At 38.7% G+C, this 25,114-nt stretch overlaps 2 protein-coding genes and 1 long non-coding RNA gene across 4 annotated transcripts in view; 2 read left to right on the top strand and 1 right to left on the bottom strand.

Moving 5' to 3' along the window:
* Window positions 1-356: 356 nt before the first annotated feature.
* Window positions 357-5,954, bottom strand: cenatac (centrosomal AT-AC splicing factor). 2 transcript variants are annotated; one of them, XM_026320827.2, is made up of 11 exons: window positions 5,654-5,954; window positions 4,883-5,049; window positions 4,473-4,571; window positions 4,328-4,394; window positions 4,096-4,158; window positions 3,588-3,655; window positions 3,374-3,491; window positions 3,250-3,280; window positions 2,752-2,853; window positions 2,346-2,478; window positions 357-1,817 (listed from the first exon to the last, which is right to left on the bottom strand). In XM_026320827.2, exons 1-11 carry the CDS (start codon window positions 5,768-5,770, stop codon window positions 1,700-1,702), a joined length of 1,083 nt encoding a protein of 360 aa, XP_026176612.1. In that variant the 5' UTR covers window positions 5,771-5,954; the 3' UTR covers window positions 357-1,699. The 2 variants fall into 2 exon arrangements, with proteins under 2 accessions (XP_026176612.1, XP_026176613.1); XM_026320828.2 differs by having other exon boundaries at window positions 3,374-3,488; window positions 5,654-5,953.
* Window positions 5,955-6,847: 893 nt separating this feature from the next.
* LOC113138584 (zinc finger protein Xfin-like) lies at window positions 6,848-19,184 on the top strand. Its single transcript, XM_026321121.1, has 4 exons — window positions 6,848-8,432; window positions 9,374-11,418; window positions 12,741-12,954; window positions 15,219-19,184. The coding sequence occupies exons 1-4, from the start codon at window positions 8,261-8,263 to the stop codon at window positions 17,471-17,473; spliced, it is 4,686 nt and encodes a 1,561-aa protein (XP_026176906.1). The 5' UTR covers window positions 6,848-8,260; the 3' UTR covers window positions 17,474-19,184.
* Window positions 19,185-20,209: 1,025 nt separating this feature from the next.
* LOC113138643 (uncharacterized) overlaps window positions 20,210-25,114 on the top strand; it is an 86,922-nt gene continuing 82,017 nt past the window's right edge. The window contains exons 1-2 of the long non-coding RNA XR_003296477.2: window positions 20,210-20,289; window positions 20,413-20,502. This is a non-coding gene — a long non-coding RNA (uncharacterized LOC113138643). The remainder of the gene's footprint in view (window positions 20,290-20,412; window positions 20,503-25,114) is intronic.

A 25,114-nucleotide genomic window follows, 5' to 3' on the forward strand; every position in this document is an offset into this window, starting at 1 on the left:
CAACAGTTAAATTTGCAGTCAAATGTACACAAGTTAAACTCCCGTTTTTCTTCCGTTTGTACTAAATCGGCCATAATCATGTTGTCACAGAGCTAAGAATAGATCAGCTACACGTTGTATCCCCAGCTTGCCTTGCAGCTGCAGTGTGCTCCACGCCCATCTACCCAGAGCACACTGGGGCCTGATTACACCTCGCCATAGGAAGGAGGAGGCCTGCAGAAATAAAAGAAGGTCTGACCGCAAACTCAAGAAGTGAAATATAGGATGTTGCATTTAATGCACTTGGCTATTCGTCAGTCTGGTGATATTCCACTTCGCCAATGCATCCGCTGCATATGACACAGTCACAGTCATTGTAAAATCACCCTTACTGTTTGTTTTATTCCTGTACCTGTTATGCTGCATTATAGTATTACATTTTTAAAGCATTTAAAGCACCATCAAATTCTGCATTAACAAAATAATTGATGAGTGAGTTAAGGAAACTCACAAAAGTTGGATTTTAGATGGAAAAATGCCTACTTCAAAGTTCAAAATTAAGATCTCATCATTGATGCTGTTTTATGCTCACAGTTCAGGTACAAGGACATAATAGGGCATGTTCAGACACATTCTTGGTCATCCCAGTGTCAACCTAGTGTCCCTATGTTTGAATAGTCCCATTTCCAGAATAATTGTTTTATCTCATGGTCTACAGTTTATGCTCCATAGGACCAGCGATAACACAACTGAAAGATTTACCCATAGAAACACCTTTGTACAATAACGGATTAAAAAACTGTTTGAAATTCCTGACTTTGGAGAAGACTTCATTCAAAATGATTTTGTTTTTTTTACATATTTTACCATACTGTATCTTAAAGTGACAAAGATTTGCATATGCAAACTTTAAGCCTTTCCCAGCAGTTAATCAAAGAACATGATCTGAAAAGGGAATTGAAAGCTCACTATTTCGTGTGCAAGTGCACTGCAGAAAGACAGAACTGCTGCTCTCATTATGGGTAATACTGTTTAGGATGGTTTACAATATAATGTTAATAAAAAAAACACAGCTAAAAAACATTGCATAACTCAGTCACTGAGGTTTTTACCACATAAGGATAATAAGGACATACATGCTTAGAAATGATAATACACTTTAGGCTTTAACCATAACATTATGTAAATGTTGGTTTCAGCAGACTGTCTTCATGTCCAGCTGCTTCAAGTAACTAGTGCCCCCTGTTGGTTACTCACTGGAACAGTCACAAGAACTGTGGTGTAACCAGGATCCTGCTGATCCAGGACTTGCTGGAACTACATGGACAGGAAAAGAACTTAAACAAGGATTTTCTCTTAACTGAAGATGTGATTTCCAGTTGACTCAATAGTGCACCTCAGTGACCAATGAAGTGGCAGCAGCAATTTTTTGTTGAGCGAGACTATGTAGTTTAAACATTAAAAATCCAACTGTCATAACATCAGCATGTCCAATAGAGACTCTTCAATAGAGTTCATTATTTTTACTGCAACCTTTCACACATATGTTACAAGGAAGGTTAAATACAATTTCCCTTAATCATGCTTACTGCTAATTGTGGAGTTTCTAGTCAGGCTGAGCATTTTAAGCAAGTACAGCTCCTCGGTGGCATCTCATTTACATCTTGCAAGCTACTTCATATACATCCCTTCACTCATGAATTCTCACACACTATGAGATTTAAGTGTTATCAGAATTCATCATCTGGTCAGATTTTGCTTTTTTTGAGCCATCAGTGCCGTACTCCCTCTTCCTCCTTTGTTTGCTCTTCTGCCTTTCTTCTTGTCTGAACTGGTGCCTGTCAACAAAAAAGTCACATTTACATGAAACTACAGTGAATTTATCCTATTCAGCTGGAATCAGTAAAGATAAAGAAGGTCATCTTCAGTAAGTGAAAAGCCTGTTTTTAGTGTACATGGTGTCTCACCTCTATACCATCTGGATCTAAATATTTAGTTTGTAAATAAATACATTGCTCAGCTGACATCTGGAAAGAGAGCATTCAGTTTGCAGCTACATGAATAAATAATGTGCTGTTGCATATACAGTATATACAAATATTTTTCCAATTAGAAAATAGAAACTGGAGTGTTTGTGGGGTTTCATCTCTACAGAAAGAAATAGGCATATATATGACATTGTTACTAGTTGCAACAATCGCAAAATACTATAATGTTTATTATTAAAATGTAAAATGACACATACACACACACACACACACAATTAAAAGTCAAGTGTGTAAAAATCCATGGAATGGAGTGAGAAGAGACATGGTTTAGAATCACAACATGAGTCTCAGGTGTAGAGCCAAATCTTGTGATCTCACCTGGACTGCCAGCGCCGGCCGCTGTTCCACACTCTACCAAAGGAGGGAAGCCAGTTGGCATCTGTATGTGAGCTGTGATCAAAGTTGGCCCCCACTCGGTTTGGTGGAAGCTTCCTCAGTTTCTCCTTCTCCTCTGGCAAAAGTCAGATGTAGGCTTTTTAATTATAATCAATCTTGTTTACTATTTGCCCTCAAATCTACATGGTTATGATTTTTGTATCACTAAATCTGATTGAGACTGGATGTCAATATACTATTGTTGTGTAGGTGCCACAAGTGATGTACCCAATAAAAAAATAATTCCTTGAGTCTCATAAAGATTACCAGCAAGGTGTGGGCATTTCTTGGCCCATACAATCTGCTCAGCAGACATCAAATTTAAAATGTGTGTATAAATGATTCCTACTCTGCTTCAGGAACTCTTGGAGTGATGGGCCAATCTCTGGATTTCCTTCAGCCCCAGAGGTCCCCTCCAGAGGATCATCTTGGAGCCAAGGAGGGACAGCACCTATGGCAGACATGCAAGATTTGAACTGAGATCATAACCACTGAAGACACTGGCATTCTGCACAAGCAGAGAAAAACATGAAAATGCAACAGAAAATCAGTAAATGTTTTATGAAAATGATATAAAGTAATTTCAAGTTAAAAGAGTTAGATTTGGCACAGCAGAGATTTTTCAGATAAGGCTATAACATATTTTTATAGTGTGATTAATTTAATGAATAGAAAATAGCTGCTTCAAATAACAAAAAACAACTGAAACATAAAATACTTTTTGACTCCATTAATTATCATTATTATCATAAAAACTCTAATATCCGAAGATGCTTTGATATCTGGTAATGTTGACAGCAACGTAAGAGATTAGAAACTTAACCACTACATAAATCTATCACTGTACCTGTATGAACATTGCCACTGCTTGATGAATCCTGTAACAGAGGTCAAGCGAGGTGATTGTGTTGGTATGAAAAAAATAAATACATAATTATTCAAGACTTTTATTAAGACAGTCATACATCTACCTGATAACCTATGAAAGTCAGGCCTTGTCCTGTTGCAGCCCACGGTGATTCAACCATTGAGTTGACAAAGCTGCTCCCTACCTGCTGGTCTGATCCTTCAGATGTAAATTCAGAGCTGCTTCCCAGATGGCAAGATAAATAAAAAGCAATTTCAGACACTACTGACAATGTTGTGCAAAAGTGGATAAAATGTTGCAGGCAGACACAGTGTTACCTGACAGCATCCTCTGCTGATGTGTCTGTGCCGTTGGGTCCATTGAACAACTCTGGCTCTGCATCACGCTGATATTGATTCAGGAAAAGTCAACAGTGGTTCACAGTGGAAGTCTGGCCACTAATCTTGCTTTCAGTTTTTATCAGCACAGTCATCACACACTGCTTTACCAAATTTTAACATAAATCTCTGACCATTCACATAGTCTGTTCTTTTCAACCTTCAATCTGCATTCACCACCTTCATGTAGGTTTTAAATTAAAATACCTGTTTAACTTTTACTAAAACCTGTTACTTTGTCTTTAAACCACACTAGCCACAGGAGGTTACAAGGTTACAGCCAGAGCTAACTAAACAGGAACTCCAGAGGACTCACTTACTGTGGTCCTTACAGTCATTTAGCTGGAGGATAGTGAGGTTTCCCATCTTGTATTGCAACAGAAATAACATCAAACAACAGTCAAGGCCACAGTGATGGATACTGCCACTGCATCCTTGGAAAACAAACCTCTAAAAGAGCCTGGATGACCTCTTGACGATGCTTCTCCTGTGCCCGAATATACTCAGCTTGCTGCAGCCATAAGTTGAACAAAGAGAGAGGAAAAAAAAAAAAAAACAATCAGCATGCTAATCAGGTCAAAATAACATTGCTTAATACACTTTTTAGTGATCTGGTGTAGAATAACTGCAGACTTAAGGTTCAAGTTCATAAAAAAAAAAAAAGAAGAATTTTGCATTACTTGTTTAATGAATTCATCCTCATTTTCCACAAAAGATTCCAACACTTTTGCCACTTCAGCTTTAAACCTAGACAAAAACAAAATAATAATTTATGCAAAAAAATCTTTGCTTTATGACTGCAGCCTTTTGACTTATTAGGTCTACCTTTCAGCTTCCTCTTCTGTGATGATGACCTTGTCTCGAAATTTTGGGTCAGCTTTATTGTCCCACCAGAACTTGTGTGTTTTCTTTCTGTGTTCTGTGCTAAAACCACACACATTTGAAATGTCAACCAACGACCTGAAGACCAAAGCAGTTTATTCAAATATTCACATGGGCAAAACGATGTTGAGGCCACAAAATACTTCAGATTATACTACAGATTTTTAACTGAAGTTTGAACTGAAAAGATATAAATGTAATCACTCTAGCAATCTTTTAATGCTCAGATGAAGCCAAATGAAGCTAACTGATGCTTCCAAGCAGGGGAACACTATAAAAAGATTTTAAAAACTATTAAAGCACTTCAATACAAACCGAATAATCTGCATAAATCTAAATTAATCAAAACTTACGTGGCTATGTGTTCTAACAAGCCTCCGTATAGGACAGTCATGTTGCCGTCCGTGACGTTTCTTTCAATTTCAAGCCCACAGCAGTAACACCAGAATTTTTGCTTGTGTTGTGTGCAATCAAACTTTTCTACTTGGGGTTTTTTAATTGTTCGGCGAGCTTCCTTAACCTGACAAGAGTGGACAAAAGAAACAAAAGAAACATGAAAGTTAAACCTTAAAGATAAAGATGTCCCCATTGTGGGACTAATAAGGGTAAATAACTAACTAAAACTAATACTGGAGATGATGACATATATACATGCAGTAGGCAATTTATTGGGTATATCTAGCTAAACGTATTTTAACAAGTTTACTTGCATTACAGCTGTTTATCCTAATGTAAGGTTGTTTTGAGGCTATATTACTGCACCGTAGAGAGGTGTTTGTTAGCTAGCCTAGCCTCACTGAGATCAATATGGTGAACACAGTGTTAGAAACATCTGTCAGTATAAAACAATTTAAAAAAGAAAGCACAAAAATCCTCCAAAATATTCATACAGTTACATCAACACGTCTCTTAAACAAACAAACACTGGACCGTATTATAAATGTCAGTACTTGTTCATTCAGCAGTAACTCATTAGTTCCAGCTTGGTGTTCCTAATAAACTGACAACTGTGTACATACTGTGTATACTACAGTACACTATTAAATTCAGCAATGTGAAAAATGTGAGCATATAATACTCCAACTATTGAGGCGTGGTGAGAATCCTGATATGAACCTACTTACCTTTTCTAAGAATTTCAGGAGAACCACCCGTAGTCTGCTTTGATGGTTTTTTCCGAAGATATGCGCCTTCCCCTTGAATGTTGTTTGCCTACATATGGCGCAGTAATATGCACCCATTTATACTGAGCGAAAGAACTCGAAAATATATTAAAGTTAAATTGACACTGCACCTCAGCTAAAATCAAATGCCTCAGTTCTTTAACTATTTATTGTTTTTTGTCTCCTCAACTAATCCTTTCTGAAGTATGCTAACAGTCTCTTACAGGAAGCTATTCCGTTTCGATAGGTTTCCCCTGGAAACAGAAACCATTGCGGAACTTTTCTCCAATAACTAAATTAAAAAAGAAGAAGAAGAAGTAGCTGATAAATTACTTGGCGTTGGGATATTCGCGCCTTTAAAAGCGATAGTCGATAATACTAACTAGTTATGCTAAGTTAATACTGGTAACCACAGCTTCTCCATTAATGTTAACATGTTGTTTTGTCTTTACTGCCAACTAGTGACCGTTAACTAGCGGTGTCTGAGTGGACATGTCTGCTATGCAGTGTTTAATTTTTTGAGGAAACTATAGTAAAGTACGAGGATGAGGTCGATCATCAGCGCAAACTGTTGGATAACGTTTGGAAAGCTGACATAAAACCGCAAAGGATAGGTCTGTAAAACCTCAATTGTCTTTAATGTACATAGGAAAACCACTTATAAACTCACGCTCTTTTGGTCTAAACATAAAAAGTAATAAGCATTTTTTTTTTTACTATGACATTAGTAACCTACTGTTGATCTGTGTCCCTGCAGAGCTCTGTCAGCAACATATCTGCAAGGTGGTGGTGGTGGTCCTCCTCTCTGAGCAGCAGCTCTGTAACCAGCAGAGGGACTCCAGTCTGGACCTTGAGGACCCAGAGGCGCCACAGATTAAAGAGGAACTCTGTACAAGTCAGGGAGAAAAGGAGCATGAATTGAAGCAGGACGTTGATAATTTTATATTTATTCCAAATTATGAGGAAAGTGAGCAAAGTGAACCAGAACCAAACAGTGACCAGCAGCTTGTTTCTCATGTGTCGCATGTAGCAAAGGCCAGGGTCACAGAGGAGGCACAAATGTAGACTCAACTGGAAATGCAGAACCAATGGCACAAGAGAAACACCACAAAAGCAAAATTCACAGTAAGAGCTTGGACAACTCTTACATGTCTAACATTAATCCGGCTGCATGTACAGGTAAAAAGTTATTTGTGGAAAAGCTTTTATTGTCAGTCCCAGGTAACAATACATCTGAGAGTCCACACAGGTGTGAAGCTGTACCTTTGCAAAACATGTGGGAAAGAATTCAGATTTTAAAATGCTTATTGGTCCACATGAGAATACACACAGGCAAGAAGCCATTCTGTTGTGAAAAGTGGGAGGAGTTTCACATCTACTAGTGGCTTGGCGGTCCATATGAGAACACACACAGGTTAGAAGCCATATTCTTCCAAAACATGTAAGAAGGGTCTCACATCTATTAGTGGTTTGGTGGTCCACATGAGAACACACGCAGGTGGGAGGCCATACCCCTGCAACACATGTGCAAAGAGACTTAATGTCATGTCAGTATTGAGAAGCCATATGAATATCCACACAGGTTAGAAACCATATTCTTGTAAATTGTGTGAAAAAGAATTTCGACTTGGCAGTGAGTACAAAGTCCACATGAGAACAGATGCAGGTGAGAAGCTGTACTTCTGCAACACTTGTGGGAACAGATTTTCTCACTTGTCAAAATTTAAAAAACACACAAGAGTCCATACAAGTGAAAAGCCATATACTTGTATAACGTGTGGGGAAGCTTTTAGACTTAATAGTGAATTGACCGTCCACACTGGAAAAGCCCACACTGGTGAAAAGCTGTATCACTGCACCACATGTGGGAAAAGATACTTTGATGTGTCTCAGTTGGCAAGGCATATAAGATCACATACAGACAAGTAGTCTTTTTTTTGCAAAAGTAGTGGCAATTTAATTGACAATTCACATTTCGCTTTGTACCTGTATTTCTTTGGAACAGTTGATACCTCCCAAATCTTGGAAACTCTCTGCCTCACAGTGGTTATGTACTTCCTACAAATGTAAATGTTAAATCTCTTCATTTTTTACCCTGTATATCTCAGTGGCTTGTGAACTATCTGAGGAGCTGATGAGCTAATTTTATTTTCATGTATTTTGTGATAGGTCTATCCTGATCATTTATTTTTTTATTTTTTGGGCCGTTAGATATTGTCATACGAACACAAATTGTAGAGGATGTGCTACATGAAGCTGTAAAAGGATTTTAGTAAATACACTGCTGATTGCTGCTAGTTATTAGGACTGATATAGTGTCAGAAGTACAAGCCCCGTAATGAGAGCCTATAAAACCCCATAATTACAGCCCATGAATGAATTGCATTGTATCTTATTCATGCGTGTTTAGTAATTATATGATTTATTATCGAGCCTGCACCTCCTAGACAGCAGGTGTCAGTGTAGGAGTCAACAATGCGGAAGTAAACAAAACTAGCACGGCAACTTTGATCGTAGCAGATTTAGACGACGTTTTATCGAAAAGGGTTTATTTATTTTAATCCAACTATGACTTCAACCACAAGTATGCGACAGTTTGTCTGTGATCGACTCACTGCGGCTGCTCAAGAAATCGTGAGAGTCTTTGAAAAGCGAATTGAAGACTATGAGAAGGAACTGGAGCGCCAACGCAGGCTGTTGGACAGCATTGTGATGCCAGAGATAAAACTAAATAAGGCAGGTTAGTAAAACCACTAAGACTTTCTTTTAAAGCGCCATTTAAAGTTGACACGAAAAACACGTGACTCCAATTTTTACGATCATTACACTGACTTCCGGTAAGATGTAGGCTCGATCATAAAATTACTTTGTTTGCTTTCAGAGATCCAAATGGCTTTGCCCCTGGTTAACTGGCTGCTGGCAGTGTGCTGGGAATTTCTAGTCTACAGTTTTAGAAATGTTAGGAGCAAACAATGAGGCGATCCAAAATTTTCAAAGATAAGAAACAGTGATATCCGGAAGTGCGGAAGTCCTCCCTGTAGGCCGTCAAAAAACAAAACAAAGGCCTCAGCACCTGCCTGAAAGGTCAACAAAAAGCAGTACTGTAAAGTAAAATACATTTTGAACTTTATTTTAATGTAACTTTGAACTTGCAGTAATGTACTGTACAGTAAAGAACAGACACTTGTACTTTAGTATTTTCTAATTATACTACTTAATATTACATACTCTACTACAGTTTAAAGGCAGTGCATACATATACAGATAAATAGAGGGATAGCCTATGTTCTTTATCAGCTAATTTAGACTAGAATTAGTATCAGTGTTATTTGAGTTGAAGTTATAGTCTCAATGTTTAATGTATGTTTGGAGTTGCTGTAGCTTTGTAACATACCAGATTTATTGTGTTATTTTGTATAATCTTTATAATTCAGGTTTTAAATCTTATTAACATGTCAGGATTTCATAAGTGGTGGGGGCTTTCAATTTTCACCATTCATTATAGGTTTTCAAGCCCTGTGATGGATTCCTGTACCCCCACTGCTATCATGACCATTTCCCCATCCCCCCACAACTTCCCTGCAAGATATGTGGTATAACTGATGGATGGATGACTGTCTTCATCACAGCTGGTAAATATAGGCTGTTAAATATGCCTGATTGCTGTGTTCTTCTGTTTAGATCTCCCACAGACCTTTGTCCATAAGGAGGAGGAGGTTTTTAACCAACAGCAGCATGATAACCAGGAGTTGGGTTCTCCTCAAGTGAAACAGGAGCATGAGGAAATATGCATCAGTCAGGAGCAACAGGATGAACATCAAGAGCCTGATGTCTGTAATTTGACTCCAGCTTGTGAGGGAAGCGTCCTGTCAGAACCTTTGGACCTTTACCAGGCTCAGAGTTCTACAAATGGAGAGTCACGATCAAGCATCTCAAACACTGATATATCATCTGGTTCTGACAGAGAGAGGTGTGTAGATTCAGCACATGGAAGTGCAACACAAAATAGACGTATTACATCAAAATATAAACATAATGATGAGACATCAGCTCAAGGCTCCAAGCCAACACAGAATGATAAAGTCAATAATGACAACACATCGTCACATGAAAGCACCAAGATAACAGTAAACAAGAAGGTTAACGATAAGATCACATCAACCAGAGGTGCTGAGCAGACAACATATGACAAATGTAATGATGAGAATCTAACATCAAAAGGATCTGATGAGCCTGAACCAAATAACAGAAGCCAAGCTGAGAAACCAACTTCATCTGGAAGCTTTGAACCAACACCAAATACACCACATGAGAAGTGTAATGATGAGAACCCAACATCAAAAGGAAATACCGAGCCAACACCGAGCTCAAAATCAAATAATGAGCCAACACCAATAAAGAAAAGCCAAGATGGGAGACCATCTTCAACTGGAATTGTTGAGCCAAAACCAGATGAGAAAGCTAATAAGGAGACCACAACATTAATGAGAAGTGTTACGCCAGCACCACATGAGAAACCTAGTGATAATAACACAACATCAACCAGAAATACTGAGCAAACACATTGTGAACACCCAACAGGAAAAGAACCTAAGACACAAAATAAACCCAAAGATCAGAAAGCAACATTGACTACAAGTACTAAATCAACACAAAGTAAAAAATTTAAAGATGAGACAACATCATCAAATCAAAGTCCAATGCTAACGCCAATTAAAACTCATAACAGTGAGGACACAGCATCAACTACAAGCACAGAGCCGACCCTTGGTAAGAAGCCCGATGGTGAGAGAACATCAACCACAAGCACCAAGCCAACACCACATAAGAAATCTAATGATGGAAAGACAGTTACTGCAAAAAGTAAGGAGTCATATAAGAGGCACATGGGTGGTAGCACCGCATCAAATGACAGTACGGATCCAACACCGAAAAAGAAACATAAGGCTGAAAGTGCAACATCTACCACAAGTGAGACCACAACGTCAAATAAACCAACACCAAGTAAGAAAGATGTCAACACGTCAGGTGATGACAACCCGTACAAGTGTGACCGCTGTGGTAAAGTTATGACTAATTTTAAAAACTACAAATTTCATATGAAATCTCACACTGTTGAGAAGACCTTCGGATGCGACACTTGTGGAAAAATGTTCAGGGAGAGTTGGGATTTAAATAAACATTTGGTGATTCATGCTGCTGAGAAGCCGTTCAAGTGCAATGTTTGCGGAAATGGATTCAACAGGCGTTATAATCTCGAACTGCATGCTAGAGTTCACACTGGGGAAAAGCCGTACAAGTGCAACATTTGTGAAAAAAGCTTCAGCGCACTGGTTAATATGAAGAAGCACCTGAGAATTCACACAGGTGAGAAGCCTTACACATGTAGTGACTGTGGGAAGGAGTTTGCAGATTCTTCATCTTTCAAAAATCATCGGCGAGTTCATACTGGGGAGAAGCCCTATAAGTGTTCCTACTGCAAGAGAAAATTTGCTACTAGGACGACTTTGATAAGGCACACCCGAACACACACAGGGGAAAAGCCATATAAGTGCACTATGTGTGATAAGCATTTTGGTACCAAAACAGACATGAAAACACACGTGAGGACTCATACTGGTGAGAAGCCTTACAAATGCAGCGCATGTGAAGAACAGTTTTCCAACTGGTTAAAACTCCACAGACACAAGAAAGTTCACAAAAGACATACAGAGAGCACGGCTCCTTAAAACACCTGCCCTAAAAGCAAATCGATTGTGTAAGAGTGTATGGATACAGATATGTTAAGTTTTCATTTAATTAAAGAGTGCTAAACTGTATTTCCCTCACTTTAATTCTGACTTAATTAAAATTGACATAGCAAAGCCCAAAAATATCCTCATTCTTTTAAAGACTTTGATTTGTAAAATCATTAAGTTTTTTTTAATCATAGTCATGAATGATATGTTTATGTTGTGTGAACAGCATTCAGTGTATTACCCAGCTTGCTTTGGATTTGCAGATATTCAGGCTGAATATGGTGACACATTTCCAAACATAACATTGTTATTGAGGGTTTATTGCTTCTGGTATAGTTTTGCGTTGGGGCTGCATGATTCTGAGTAAAATATTAATCATGCTTTTTTTTTTCTTTCATTTAGATCATTTAGACTTAAATCACAATTTTGTTGTGTAAATATGTTTAATTACTTTGCTTTAAATTTTTATGGAGAATCTCGAGAAAGGGAAGTTCTACATCTACTGCAGGTTTTTGATCGTTCAGTTTCTTGACAACTTCATTAACCAGAAATGGCCAATGTTTGAAAGTTGTTGATTCAATTTATTCTAGTTTTGTTCAAGAGTTCATACAGGAAAGAAAGAAATGCAGCAACAGAGAAAACCTCCGGAAAGTGTTTCCATTTCCACTCAGATAAGGTCTGAGTCTGACAGAGAGCCCTTGAGTATCTGAATCAAATAGTTATCATCAGCTCCTTTACGATACTGCCGTAGATGGTGCCAGTCCTTCTTGTACAATGGGTCTTTGTCTTTTCACACCAGAAGCAAAGTGAGTGAATGACAAGTTGTAAGCTGTGAGTGAGCATGCGAGTCCAGTAAGGGAAACTGGACACTCTTTTTGTTTTTTGTTTTTCTAGACCGATTTCTACATTTTAGTTCAGGAACAAAAGACCTGAACAAAAATGACTGTAAACTTCTGTACATGAGCTGAGGCTTAGGGCACGTTTCTTATGTTATAGTGAATTTGACTGTAATAACACATGCACTTTATTTTCATGATCATAGTGTATGAGAATGAATCTGAATTTTTAATAAATTGAATCAGCAAAATAGTCTGTCAACTCCGTTACCAATGTAATGTGATGTGCCCAGGTATTATTAGATTATGTTAGTGGTCCACAGCAAGCCTTTGGTTGACTCTACTAGTTAAGCCCTGGTTTATTATCGAGCCTGCACCTCCCCGACAGTAGGTGTCAGTGTAGGAGCCTCACAGGAGTCAACAATGTGGGAGTAAACAAAACTAGCACGGCAACTTTGATCGTAGCAGATCTAGACGACGTTTTATCGAAAAGGGTTTATTTATTTTAATCCAACTATGACTTCAACCACAAGTATGCGAAAGTTTGTCTGTGATCGACTCACTGCGGCTGCTCAAGAAATCGTGAGAGCCTTTGAAAAGCGAATTGAAGACTATGAGAAGGAACTGGAGCGCCAACGCAGGCTGCTGGACAGCATTTTGATGCCAGAGATAAAACTAAATAAGGCAGGTTAGTAAAACCACTAAGATTTTCTTTTAAAGCGCCATTTTAAAGTAAATCTTTTATTGGAGAACACGTGACTCCACTCCACTTTTACGATCCTTACACTGACTTCCGGTAAGGTGTGGGATCGACTATAAAATGGCTTTGCCCTGGTTAACTGGCTGCTGGCAGTGTGCTGCGAGTGTCCACTGTAGGTTTGGAAATTTTGGGAGCAAACAAAAGGAAAATGCACGATCGAGGCGATATCAGTGTGTTTCTGATGTAACTTAACGCTTTAGGGAAACTATAAACCAATATTTGTTGGTTTATTCTGCTTTATTAAGCACTTCGACGGACTTTTGTCACAAGTTTACATCAATATAATTCTAACTTTACTGTAATGTGCAGTAATACCCGCACGTTTGTATTTTGTAATTATAACTATACAGTTTAAAGACAGTGTCTTTGCAGAGCTATACAGGGCTAGAAATGAACTTTTTACACGGGACCACTGGTGAAAACAAGTGTGGGAGCACCAAACGAAATTTAAGAAAACACCATAACTAAATACGCAGTAATGTGCAGAAGATTTAGGCACTTTAGATGATTTACGTTCTTTTCACCCAACGCCATCAGGTGTCTGATTGATCTCAGGTTGATTGTGCAGCCCATTGTCCAGGACAAGTCCATAAATAACCCACTAGAGCTCATGAAGAGCTACTTCCAGGGGCAAAAAGAACCAGGAGTCCTGCAGCAAATGGTCTGACCCCCACAGAGCCCAGATCTGGGCTGTGTGGATCGCATGAAGAGACAGAAACACTGGGACAGCCTGGATCTACAGGAGAACTGCAGCAGCTTCTCCAAGGTGCTGCAAAGTACCAGGAGAAACTGTGTGCAGGTCAAACCAGAGAGAACTGCTGCTGGTCTAAGGACAAAGGGGAGAGCTGCAAATACTGATTGGATTTAGGTTTGGTTCCATTCACTGCATTTGGTATAAAGTTAATTTATAAATGAAAACACAATTTATGTAATTTACATTAAAAAGCATCCCCTGTAAATTCTTAGTCTTAAACTTTTGCACTGTATATTTAACATATTTTCTTTATTGAAAATATTGTAACTGCCACTCTGACTTTGGCTTCACATCAGTGCAGCTGGAAATTCATTCCTAACCACATCAGCTTCGACATCCACTACTTCTTCAGAGATTTCATGCTATCACAGGACTCACGCAGTGAAAACCATGCAATGACGCAACCTTTCTTTCCTTAGAGGCACACATCAGCGCCACACAGAAGATCTTTCTCTACTGCTCTGCCAGCCAAAGAAATTGGTCGCACTATGACGATTATTTGGACTCGCATGTGCGACTAAAATGGTCTCAATTTCAAGCCCTATGGTTGGATGGAAGGAATATTGAATTAATCCCTAAGGGGAATGGGTAAATGACTAACGTTATGACAGTTAAGAAAAACAATATGAAATATATAGAGAGATCAGAAATGAAATAAGGAAAACAAGGTAGGCTAAACAATTAATAGTAATATAAGTCAATATTACACTCTACAATATGCCCATCAAGTAGTTATATACACAGTGTACATCACACAGTGGTATACTGTACATTAGTGTAAATCTGGCAGATTTCTGTAACTAAAGCAAGGTGATTTTGGATGTTTGGATGTTAACAAAATAAGTGTGCAATTGAGGTTCACTCTCACTCTGGTATAGTGAGATTGTTTTTAGAGCATTCATCTAATTAAAAGGTTTAAACTATATACTAGTGAGGGGCAACAGAGGGTACATTATAGAACAATCGATCTACCCAGTGCACTTACTACGAGATAATCTGCACTACATTACCATACAATGAGGACTGTAATACCTCATAGTTGAAATATTTTTCTCAGATTTTGTTTGATTTGAAATTGTAAAGTCTCAATGTTTTATATATGTTCGGAGTTGCTGTAATTTTGTAACATACCAAATCTTTTGTGTTATTTTATATAATCTTTATAATTCTGGGGAAATGATCAGATTTAAAAACTTATTAACGTGTCAGGATTTCATAAGTGGTGGGGGCTTTCAATTTTCACTCTTCATTATAGGGTTTCAAGCCCTGTGAGGGATTCCAGCACCCCCACTGCTATCATGACCATTTCCCCATCCCCCCACAATTCCCTGCAAGATATGTGGTATAATTGATGGATGGATGAAATATAGACTGTCTTCATCACAGCTGGTAAATATAGGCTGTTAAATATGCCTGATTGCTGTGTTCTTCTGTTTAGATCTCCCACAGACCTTTGTCCATAAGGAGGAGGAGGTTTTTAACCAACAGCAGCATGATAACCAGGAGTTGGGTTCTCCTCCAGTGAAACAGGAGCATGAGGAAATATGCATCAGTCAGGAGCAACAGGAGCTTTCACAACACAAAGAGGCTGATGTCTGTAATTTGACTCCGAGTTCTACGAATGGAGAGTCACGATCAAGCATCTCAAACACCTATATATCATCTGGTTCTGACAGAGAGAGGTGTGTAGATTCAGCACATGGGAGTGCAACACAAAATAGACATATTGAGTCAGTACAAAAGAAGAAAAGCAACAACAAGAACACAGTGACTAGAGGTGTGCAAACATCAAATAATACAAACAACAATGGGAACCAAACATCAGTCACTCGTAGTAAGCGAATGCTAAATGAGAAACCAATAAATAAAAATACAGCATCAGATACAAGATCTGAGAATACAGCCAATAAAAAACAAAATGATGAGAACATAACATCAACTTTAAGTTCTGAAACAACACATAAGAAACATGACAACGCAACATCAAATGAAAAAACTCCCCCAACACCAAAGGAGAAACCTACCAAAACATCAACCAGAAGTAATGAGCGAACACCTAGTAAGAAACATAATAGTGAGAACTCAACATCAACAGAAGGTAATGAACCAACACAACATGAGAAATGCAACAATACCAACACAACATTAACTGGAGGCCATAAGAAAAGCCAAGATGGGAGACCAAATTCAAATGGAAGTGTTCAGCCAACACCAAGCGTGAAATGTAACGATAAGATTACAACATCAGATGAAGGCACAGAGCTGACACCACATAAAAAATCTAATGATGAGAACCCAGCATCAAAAGGAAATACCGAGCCAACACCGAGCTCAAAATCAAATAATGAGCCAACACCAATAAAGAAAAGCCAAGATGGGAGACCGTCTTCAACTGGAATTGTTGAGCCAAAACCAGATGAGAAAGCTAATAAGGAGACCACAACATTAATGAGAAGTGTTAAGCCAGCACCACATGAGAAACCTAGTGATAATAACACAACATCAACCAGAAATACTGAGCAAACACATTGTGAACACCCAACAGGAAAAGAACCTAAGACACAAAATAAACCCAAAGATCAGAAAGCAACATTGACTACAAGTACTAAATCAACACAAAGTAAAAAATTTAAAGATGAGACAACATCATCAAATCAAAGTCCAATGCTAACGCCAATTAAAACTCATAACAGTGAGGACACAGCATCAACTACAAGCACAGAGCCGACCCTTGGTAAGAAGCCCGATGGTGAGAGAACATCAACCACAAGCACCAAGCCAACACCACATAAGAAATCTAATGATGGAAAGACAGTTACTGCAAAAAGTAAGGAGTCATATAAGAGGCACATGGGTGGTAGCACCGCATCAAATGACAGTACGGATCCAACACCGAAAAAGAAACATAAGGCTGAAAGTGCAACATCTACCACAAGTGAGACCACAACGTCAAATAAACCAACACCAAGTAAGAAAGATGTCAACACGTCAGGTGATGACAACCCGTACAAGTGTGACCGCTGTGGTAAAGTTATGACTAATTTTAAAAACTACAAATTTCATATGAAATCTCACACTGTTGAGAAGACCTTCAGATGTGACACTTGTGGAAAAATGTTCAGGGAGAGTTGGGATTTAAATAAACATTTGGTGATTCACGCTCCTGAGAAGCCGTTCAAGTGCAATGTTTGCGGAAATGGATTCAACAGGCGTTATAATCTCGAACTGCATGCTAGAGTTCACACTGGGGAAAAGCCATTTAAGTGCAGCATTTGTGACAGAAGCTTCAGGTCAATGGTTAATTTGAAGAAGCACCTGAGAATTCACACAGGTGAGAAGCCTTACATCTGCAGTGACTGTGGGAAGGACTTTGCAGGTTCTTCAGCTTTCAAAGTTCATCGGCGAGTTCATACTGGGGAGAAGCCCTATAAGTGTTCCTACTGCAACGGAAAATTTGCTACTAGGACGACTTTGATAAGGCACACCCGAACACACACAGGGGAAAAGCCATATAAGTGCCCTATGTGTGATAAGCATTTTGGTACCAAAACAGACATGCAGAGACACCTGAGGATACATACTGGGGAGAAACCTTACAAATGCAGCACATGTGGAGACCGGTTTTCCGACTGGTTAAAACTCCACAGACACAAGAAAGTTCACAAAAAAGATACAGAGAGCACGGCTCCTTAAAACCACCGTCCCTGAAAGCTCAGGAACGAAGAATACAGAGAAATGTAAAATCAACTGATCAATAACACTAATCTCTACAAACATTAGAAAAAATATTCACACAGAGCAGAAGAACCTTACAAAGGTGAAGAACGAAATTAAGGAAAGTTATCAACAGGGCAAAAGCCAGCACCTAATGTACAGAAACATATGATGCGCCACCATCAATGAGAACTCTGCTGGAATGCACTGCAGCAATGGTGAGGCTGGTGATAGTTAGCTACTAGGTAATATGTCCTGTCATTCAGCTCCAGCATTGTCTAGTGATGACAAAACTCGACAGCCACTGCCAACCCACTTAAATGACAAGAGAAATCACGTGTAATATTCATGTGACAGCATTTACATAGCTTCATGACTGCACAAGAACATACAACAGCTGGTTAACTATCCACCCAACAGCCTGGCTGCCTACTTCTCCATTGACCTCACTACATGTGACTGCAAATGAATCAGGCAGCTCACTCACTGTAAAGCAGTGAGGCTGCTGCAGCACTTCAGGAAACACTAAGGGAGTTAGTTTATTTTCCAGGCTTTAAACACGTTTTTTCTCTTGTAAATCACTATTCCCAATAAATATATCAGTATGAAGTAAGTTTTCACACGTCAATTGGTCTGTCCTGGTCCAGCACTGATTGGGTCGAGCCATTTCACATGTATTTCCTGTGAAAACCAGAGGGCAGAGATAATTATCCTATGAGAGCAGTGCTTTTTACACCATTCTGTGTGGCAGAAAGCAGTAAGAAATAGGTGATGTAAAAAGCGACATTCTGACTGATTGGGTGGCAAAGTGGCATTTTGATGGGTTTTTCGGTGTGCAAGAGGGATGTTTTATGATGCAGCTGCAACTGCAGACTGCCTACACGAATGACTAACTGCAAATTGGTGTCTGTTGTTGAACAAATAGTTTTTACATGCCAGAAAGAAATACTTTATCCAAACCTACTTGGTGTTGAGAACACTAGTTTGCTGGCAAAAGCCACAAAGACGAATCCCCTGCTTTGGTAGTGACACTGATGCAGGTACAAGGAATAAAGGTGTGTTAGAGTGGTATGCAGCTGCAGAACGACACAGGGATAATGCTAGCCCAGCTGGGTACTCTTCCCTGACAGTGTTTTTGCTCCGTTAACAACTACATTGCTTGAACTTTAGATGGCTGCACAAAGACTGACAGGGCCCCTGTCAGTGTTCCTGAGCATTAAGTGAATGAACACTAATTTCTAGTCTAAAGTTATTATGTAATTTACTTTAAATATTGTTTTGTTTTTTTTCATGATTTTCTTCGGTAAATATTTTTAATTACTGGGGTTTCAATTTTTATATTTATAGAGCATCTAGAAAAAGAGAAGTTCTACATTTACAGTTTTTTGATCACTAAGTTTTTTGACAATTTCTGTAACCAGAAATGTTGTTTTGTTCAAGAGTCCATACAAAAAGAAATTAAAACACTAAGTTCTTGTTGGGTGAACTCATTGATTTATAATACATTTTATTTCCTTACATGGTGTATTTTAATGTTTGCATTGTACATTGTGGGTTTTTGGTGATCACAAATAGCCTTTTCTGTCCTGAGTAGCATAGTGGATGAGTGGTTAACACTGCTGCATCACAGCAAGAAGGTTCCTGGTTTGAATCCCATCCAGGACCTTTCTGTGTGGAGTCTGCATGTTCTCCCTGTGCTTGTGTGGGTTTTCTCCAGGTACTCTGGTTTCCTCCCACAGTCCAAAAACATGTATGTCAGGTTGATTGGTGACTCTAAATTGCCCATAGGAGTGAGTGTGAGTGTGTGAGGTTGTTTGTCTCTGTGTGGCCCTGTGATGGACTGGGGACCTGTCCAGGGTGGACCCCTGCCTTTCACCCAAAGAGAGCAGAGAAATCCGATGGATGGATGGATTACTCTGCTATCTAGTGGGCATTTATGTAATTACACTCTTCTCAAATACAAAGTCAGCCTTTTGAATGTTATTGACAGGTTTCATTGTCTCATCTGCAGAGATGTTGACTCCAGTCTTTTGTTGATTATGTGAAATACATAGAAAACTACAAATTTGAATAAAGCTCTGAATTTAGATCTTTGTCTTTGCTGTTTCTTTTGTATATACATACACTCGTTCTTTATCTTTTAATCTTTCCTTCTCTCCTCTGCTTTACACACATGATCAAATAAATATATATTATATATAAATAAATAACAAACAAAGCTGCAGTATTCATAAATCCACAGTGCATAACAAACTAACACAAACAAAGTGTATGTGTATAGTTGTAGCTTAAAGGGGAAATACAGTACAAAGTATAAATTACACCACTCACCTCTGTCCTGTATATTTACAGCATGTGCTGCAGTTGGTAATCAGTGGGTTGTGGTGCCAGAGCTGCAGTGGCTCCAGTGTCACTTTGGAGCATTAGCAGGTCACAGGTGACTTCATAAATCATCTAGATTGTGTTTGCACAGCTGGTTGCAACCCTCTCCTGAATCACCTCTGCTACTGTTTCAATTTCAAACAGGCAAATATTTGTAATCATCATAAACTCGATCCTGAACTTTTGGTTGTGCACATTTTTATGGTTACAAAATATAATCGAACACATTTGTTTCATCAGGCAGCACAGTTTGATGACTGGGATCAACTGGGAGTAATTGCAGAGTTTGCAGAAAGTGCGGATAACTCCAGCACAAATCAAACGCCCTTTGACCTTTGGTGAAAGGACGCAGCGCTGTTCAGAAGAGGCGTCGGCTGCTTCACTGCACGTTTGCAAAGTTGTGCTTGAAACACGTAAGATTTTTACTATTTATCGGGCGAACAGCATTATGACTCCGCTGTTTAAGAAGAATTTGGAAGGAAATCAGGTGTTTGCACCACGTTTCCCTTTTGTTTGTTGTTCTCCGCGTCATGCAGGCCGCACAGGTGCACTTCACCCTGACCCACCTTTGGACCAGGTCTCCTTCCTGCTGAGATGCTAAGGAGTAGCTGCTTTACTTCGACACGGTAGGACTTTACTGCGTCAACATTAATATTGAATCTAAAGTGTGAACACTTGCTGTGGTCAGTGTTTGCGGAGTTGAACCTGTTGATGCCGCTGTCTGCGCAGATTCGCTTGTGGTTTAGCGCCTGCTGGCTGCACACAAAGTTTTGCTTTTAGTAGAGTTTTCATTTGGCTTTTAAGGCTGAACTTAAGTTTCTTTCACCCGCTTGTTGGGTTATTATGATGATGCCACGCTGTTTACTGACTAATCGAGCAGTCGTTAATAGATGGATCGGTTTGGTTTGGTTTGGTTTTGTTTGGTTCTGTGCGTTGTAACAAATTCGTTTCACAAACAGATGGTTATTTTGGTTTACTGGCTGTCTGGGCCTATTGCAGACCTGCACATAATTATTTCTCTTTAAAGTAACATTTTGTTTGCTACATGCTGGATCAGCAGTGATAGTCACATCTTGTCAGACTTTAACTTAAGGCTTGTTTGGCTATTCCCATATCACAAGTGCGTCTAAACTGCAGAGCTCAAACTATTATATTCGTCTGTATTTGTGAACTGATGGCCACTTGCCTATTTATCCTGCTACAGGCCATTATTTCTTTTATTTATTTATTTTTTTATTTAAACTGTGCATGGTCACATGGTCTGCTGCAAACCTAATATACAGTATCATGCTTCATGATATAGAAATGATTTTCTCTGGTGCTTGTGTGCAGACCATGATGCAACAACACCACAACACTGCCAAGCAAAGTATCTGTGAAATCCCCCATTGGTTTCCTATGGGGTGTTTTACAACCTGGATTTTGTTGTCTAGCTTGCTGCCATCTTGGCAGCAACCGGCATCATTACAAACACATTTCGAGCAAATATGGTGGTTCCTTGTCTGTTTGGCTTATGTTGGAAGATGTGACGTCTATTAACCACATAACCTGGAAAAAAAGGGTGAACTTTATATTTTACAAGAGACGTTTGATTTTGTGTCAAGATTTCTGGAGAAAGCATTTAGTGGTTATTAGTAGTTATTACTTGCCGAAATAGCACATCTTTTTCCATGTTTATTTTTGTCTGCACTTTTTTCATTGCCATGACAGGTAGTCCTGAATAACAAATCTTACAGATGCATATGAAATTTACATAATGGGGGAATCTTCTTCTCCTTTCAGCTGCTCCCTTCAGGGGTCGCCACAGCGAATCATCTGCCTCCATTTAACCCTATCCTCTGTATCCTCCTCACCCACACCAACTATCCTCATGTCCTCCTTCACTACATCCAAGAACCTCCTCTTTGGTCTTCCTCTAGGCCTCCTTCCTGGCAGCTCTAACCTCAGCATCCTTTTACCAATGTATTCACTGTCCCTCCTCTGAACATGTCCAAACCATCTCAATCTGGCTTCCCTGGCTTTTTCTCCAAAACGTCTAACATGAGCTGTCCCTCTGATGTCCTCATTCCTGATCCTATCCATCCTGGTCACTCCCAGAGAGAACCTCAACATCTTCAGCTCTGCTACCTCCAGCTCTGCCTCCTGTCTTTTTCTCAGTGCCACTGTCTCTAAACCAGACAACATTGCTGCTCTCACCACTGTCTTGTACGTAATGGGGGAATAATGTGATGAAACAGCTTTTAAAGAATAGGTTGCTTTGTTCAGTTGTTTATTAAAGTTATTGTGTTTCAAACAAAAATAGTACCGTCTTTAGGCATTAAAAAGTTGGCAAATTTTATCTGCTGATTATTTGTAATTTGCTGTATCTAAAGGTCGGTTCAGTACTAGACAGCTGCAAACATTTTACTACAGCTGACATTTCAAGCAATATGGAATTTAGTTCGTCGGGTACATGGAGTAGAGTACACGCACAGAGACACCGTATCTGCTTTTAAATATCATAACAGCAAAATGAGAGATTGACCGATGTGAATTTATTTTATGACGAATGCCAACATTGATTGTTAGACATCAGCACAGCCTATGGCCAATATATAAAGCCAATATTGTTAATGCGTGATGGGTTTATGGTACCCCTCCCTACCTGTAAGCTACAGCTGGTTGAAGGCTTATTATCAATAATGTTACAGTCCTGAAGTTATTCACATTTTGTAACATTTCACATTTAACTAATTAAATATATAGGGCTTTAAAAAATAAGAACTTAAGCATTACTGTTTCCCCCATGATGTTCTTCTTTTCACTCTTCCAGCAGTTAGTTAGCCTGCACTTGGCAATGTCTACTTAGGTCTGGTTAAAGGGGAATTTAACACTGTTTGGCTTTACCTTTTATTAGCTCTATCAGTCAGCATCATCCTTGTTCTTTCTTTTATTCACACACGTGCACATACAAAACCTGTATAAACTTTTTTTTTTTTTTTTTTAAGCTTCACTGAGAATTTTCACTTCCATCTCATACTTTCCAATAAGGGCTAGTGGGTCAAAAATGGACTCGTAAAAAGATAAAAGGGATTCTGTATATTTAACCAAATTACATAAAAGCTTAAATGGATTTGTGATGAAACCTCAGGCTCAAAAACCATGTCTGTGAAATCCATCATGGTTTTCATAGGCTTTCTCTGGCGATTAGTATTGGCTTGAGAGTCGGTGTGCACTGAAAATCAAAACCATATTCAGTCTGGCCCGCCTCACTTGTGTGCTTGCAGAAAGTGTCTCAGTTACAAACCCCATCATTTATAAACGTTTATCTCACCACAGTGGCCGAATCAAAGGTCTGGGAAAAGGGAACAAATTAACAGAAAGGTATTTAGCTTTTCTAAGAGACCTAATTTTGAAAGCCGCAGTATTCATAAATCCACAGTGCATAATTATGTTTTTTTAGCTGTATAAACTATAATGTTGCCTTGTAATTTAATGGTTACAAACATAGCAATTTGAAGACCCCAGTTTTGCTTTGGCTTTGTTTGTTTGTGTTTTTGTGTAAGAAGTTGTGCATGTTTTTAAAAACTGAGCTCTAAATTTCACAGGATGTGGTATTGTTGTAAATGTTGCATTTGGGTCTAAAAGGCACACAGATCTAAAGTGACAGGTCTTTAATGGATGTTGGCAGGAGGTTTGATGACACATATGACTCTAAAACAACTGATCATACACTGTGTAATATTCTGTAGTGGTAACTGTCCCAAAGCAAAAGATTTCACTCTAGCAAACACTACATAGGTGTGTTTCTTTGTTCTTACTGAGAAAATGTGCTGTACATCACTTTGAGTCATGTTTATATAAAATCGGCAACATTTCTTGTGACTGAATGGTTCTGCATTTTTCTTGTTGCTTAAAAAGAATGCACTAGAGCTAGAACTGGCTGGCATGGCTGCATATTTAGTTGACTGTTTATTAGGAAGACATTGCTAAAACAAACAGATTCAACTGTATCATTATTTTGTAGGCTGTAGTTGGTGATGGTGTTGAATTGTATTGCATTAGACAGAAAGGTTGTTGCTGTTGTTTAGCCTAACCTAGGGATAAGGTCGACTAATAATAATAATAAAATAATAGATGCATCTATGTGGGCTGGTAGGAATAGTTTTTTTTTTTTTTTTGCAAACACATAACACAAGTAACTTTGACATAGAACCCTTAGATTCAGTCAATTATGAAAATGAACAATTCTGCACATTAGCCAATACATTAGCAGTCTAAAAATTGCAGCAATATTATTTTTGCTTCCTCATTTCCCAGCCTTCCAAAACAAAATACAGTCTATACATTGTGTGGGCTATTACAATATGTCCTAAAGAAACTTTTAATATTTCCAGACTTATGTTGCAGTTAAACTGATGAATGTGCTGTATCTAAGTATTTGTCAATGACACTCTGTACCAGTTGTTTTCAACAGGTGCAGGTACATTTTCTTGAACATGTTGAAATGCTATTGAAAATGTGAAGGACAGACAGAGGTTTTCACTACTTCTCCTGCTAGATCTGAATTTAAATGCCTTTATTTGTTGTATTTCCTCCCTTCTACAAACATCAAAGGTTGTTTTTATATATATTTGTGTGGATTTAGTGACTGGAATTTGTTATGGATGTGATTTTATGGAAAATGCTCACTGTCTTTATTTTTGCTTCCACTTCACAGACTTTTATACAGGAAACCAATCAAAAGCAGTGCAATAACCAAGACAATATTTCTCTAACAATGTTCCAGTGACGTCAAAACAAACATTTAAGGCCTCTGCAAACAGAGGAGTATAATAGAAACTTCTGAGTGAAAAGCAGAGAGGGCTGTGATTGTTTCAAGGTGACATGAGGTAATAGTTAAAAAGAGAACTTTTAGGAAGGAAGCGAATGTGGTTCTAATCACACCAGGACAGTTATTCCACTATCAGGCAGAGAGCAGACGCATTAGTGCAAAGTAATGGTGGCATTATTTCTGTGAGCTAAGACATCACCAGTTCCCTCTTGGCCATGTAAGAGATGTGCTCTAGATTCAACCTGACAACCTGAGCTCTAACCTAAATAATGGCCTCTAAAGTGCAGCCCAATTGTTGCAATAATTTAGACTGAATTCAGTGAGAATATGGGTTTTTACATAAGTGGTTGAGTTATAAAGGGCCTTTAAACCTGGGTAGGTGGTGTGACTGTAAAAGTAATTCCACTGCCTGTGGAATTAATTAG

This window comes from Mastacembelus armatus, chromosome 9 (assembly GCF_900324485.2).
Source record: "Mastacembelus armatus chromosome 9, fMasArm1.2, whole genome shotgun sequence".
NCBI classification, from domain to species: Eukaryota; Metazoa; Chordata; class Actinopteri; order Synbranchiformes; family Mastacembelidae; genus Mastacembelus; species Mastacembelus armatus.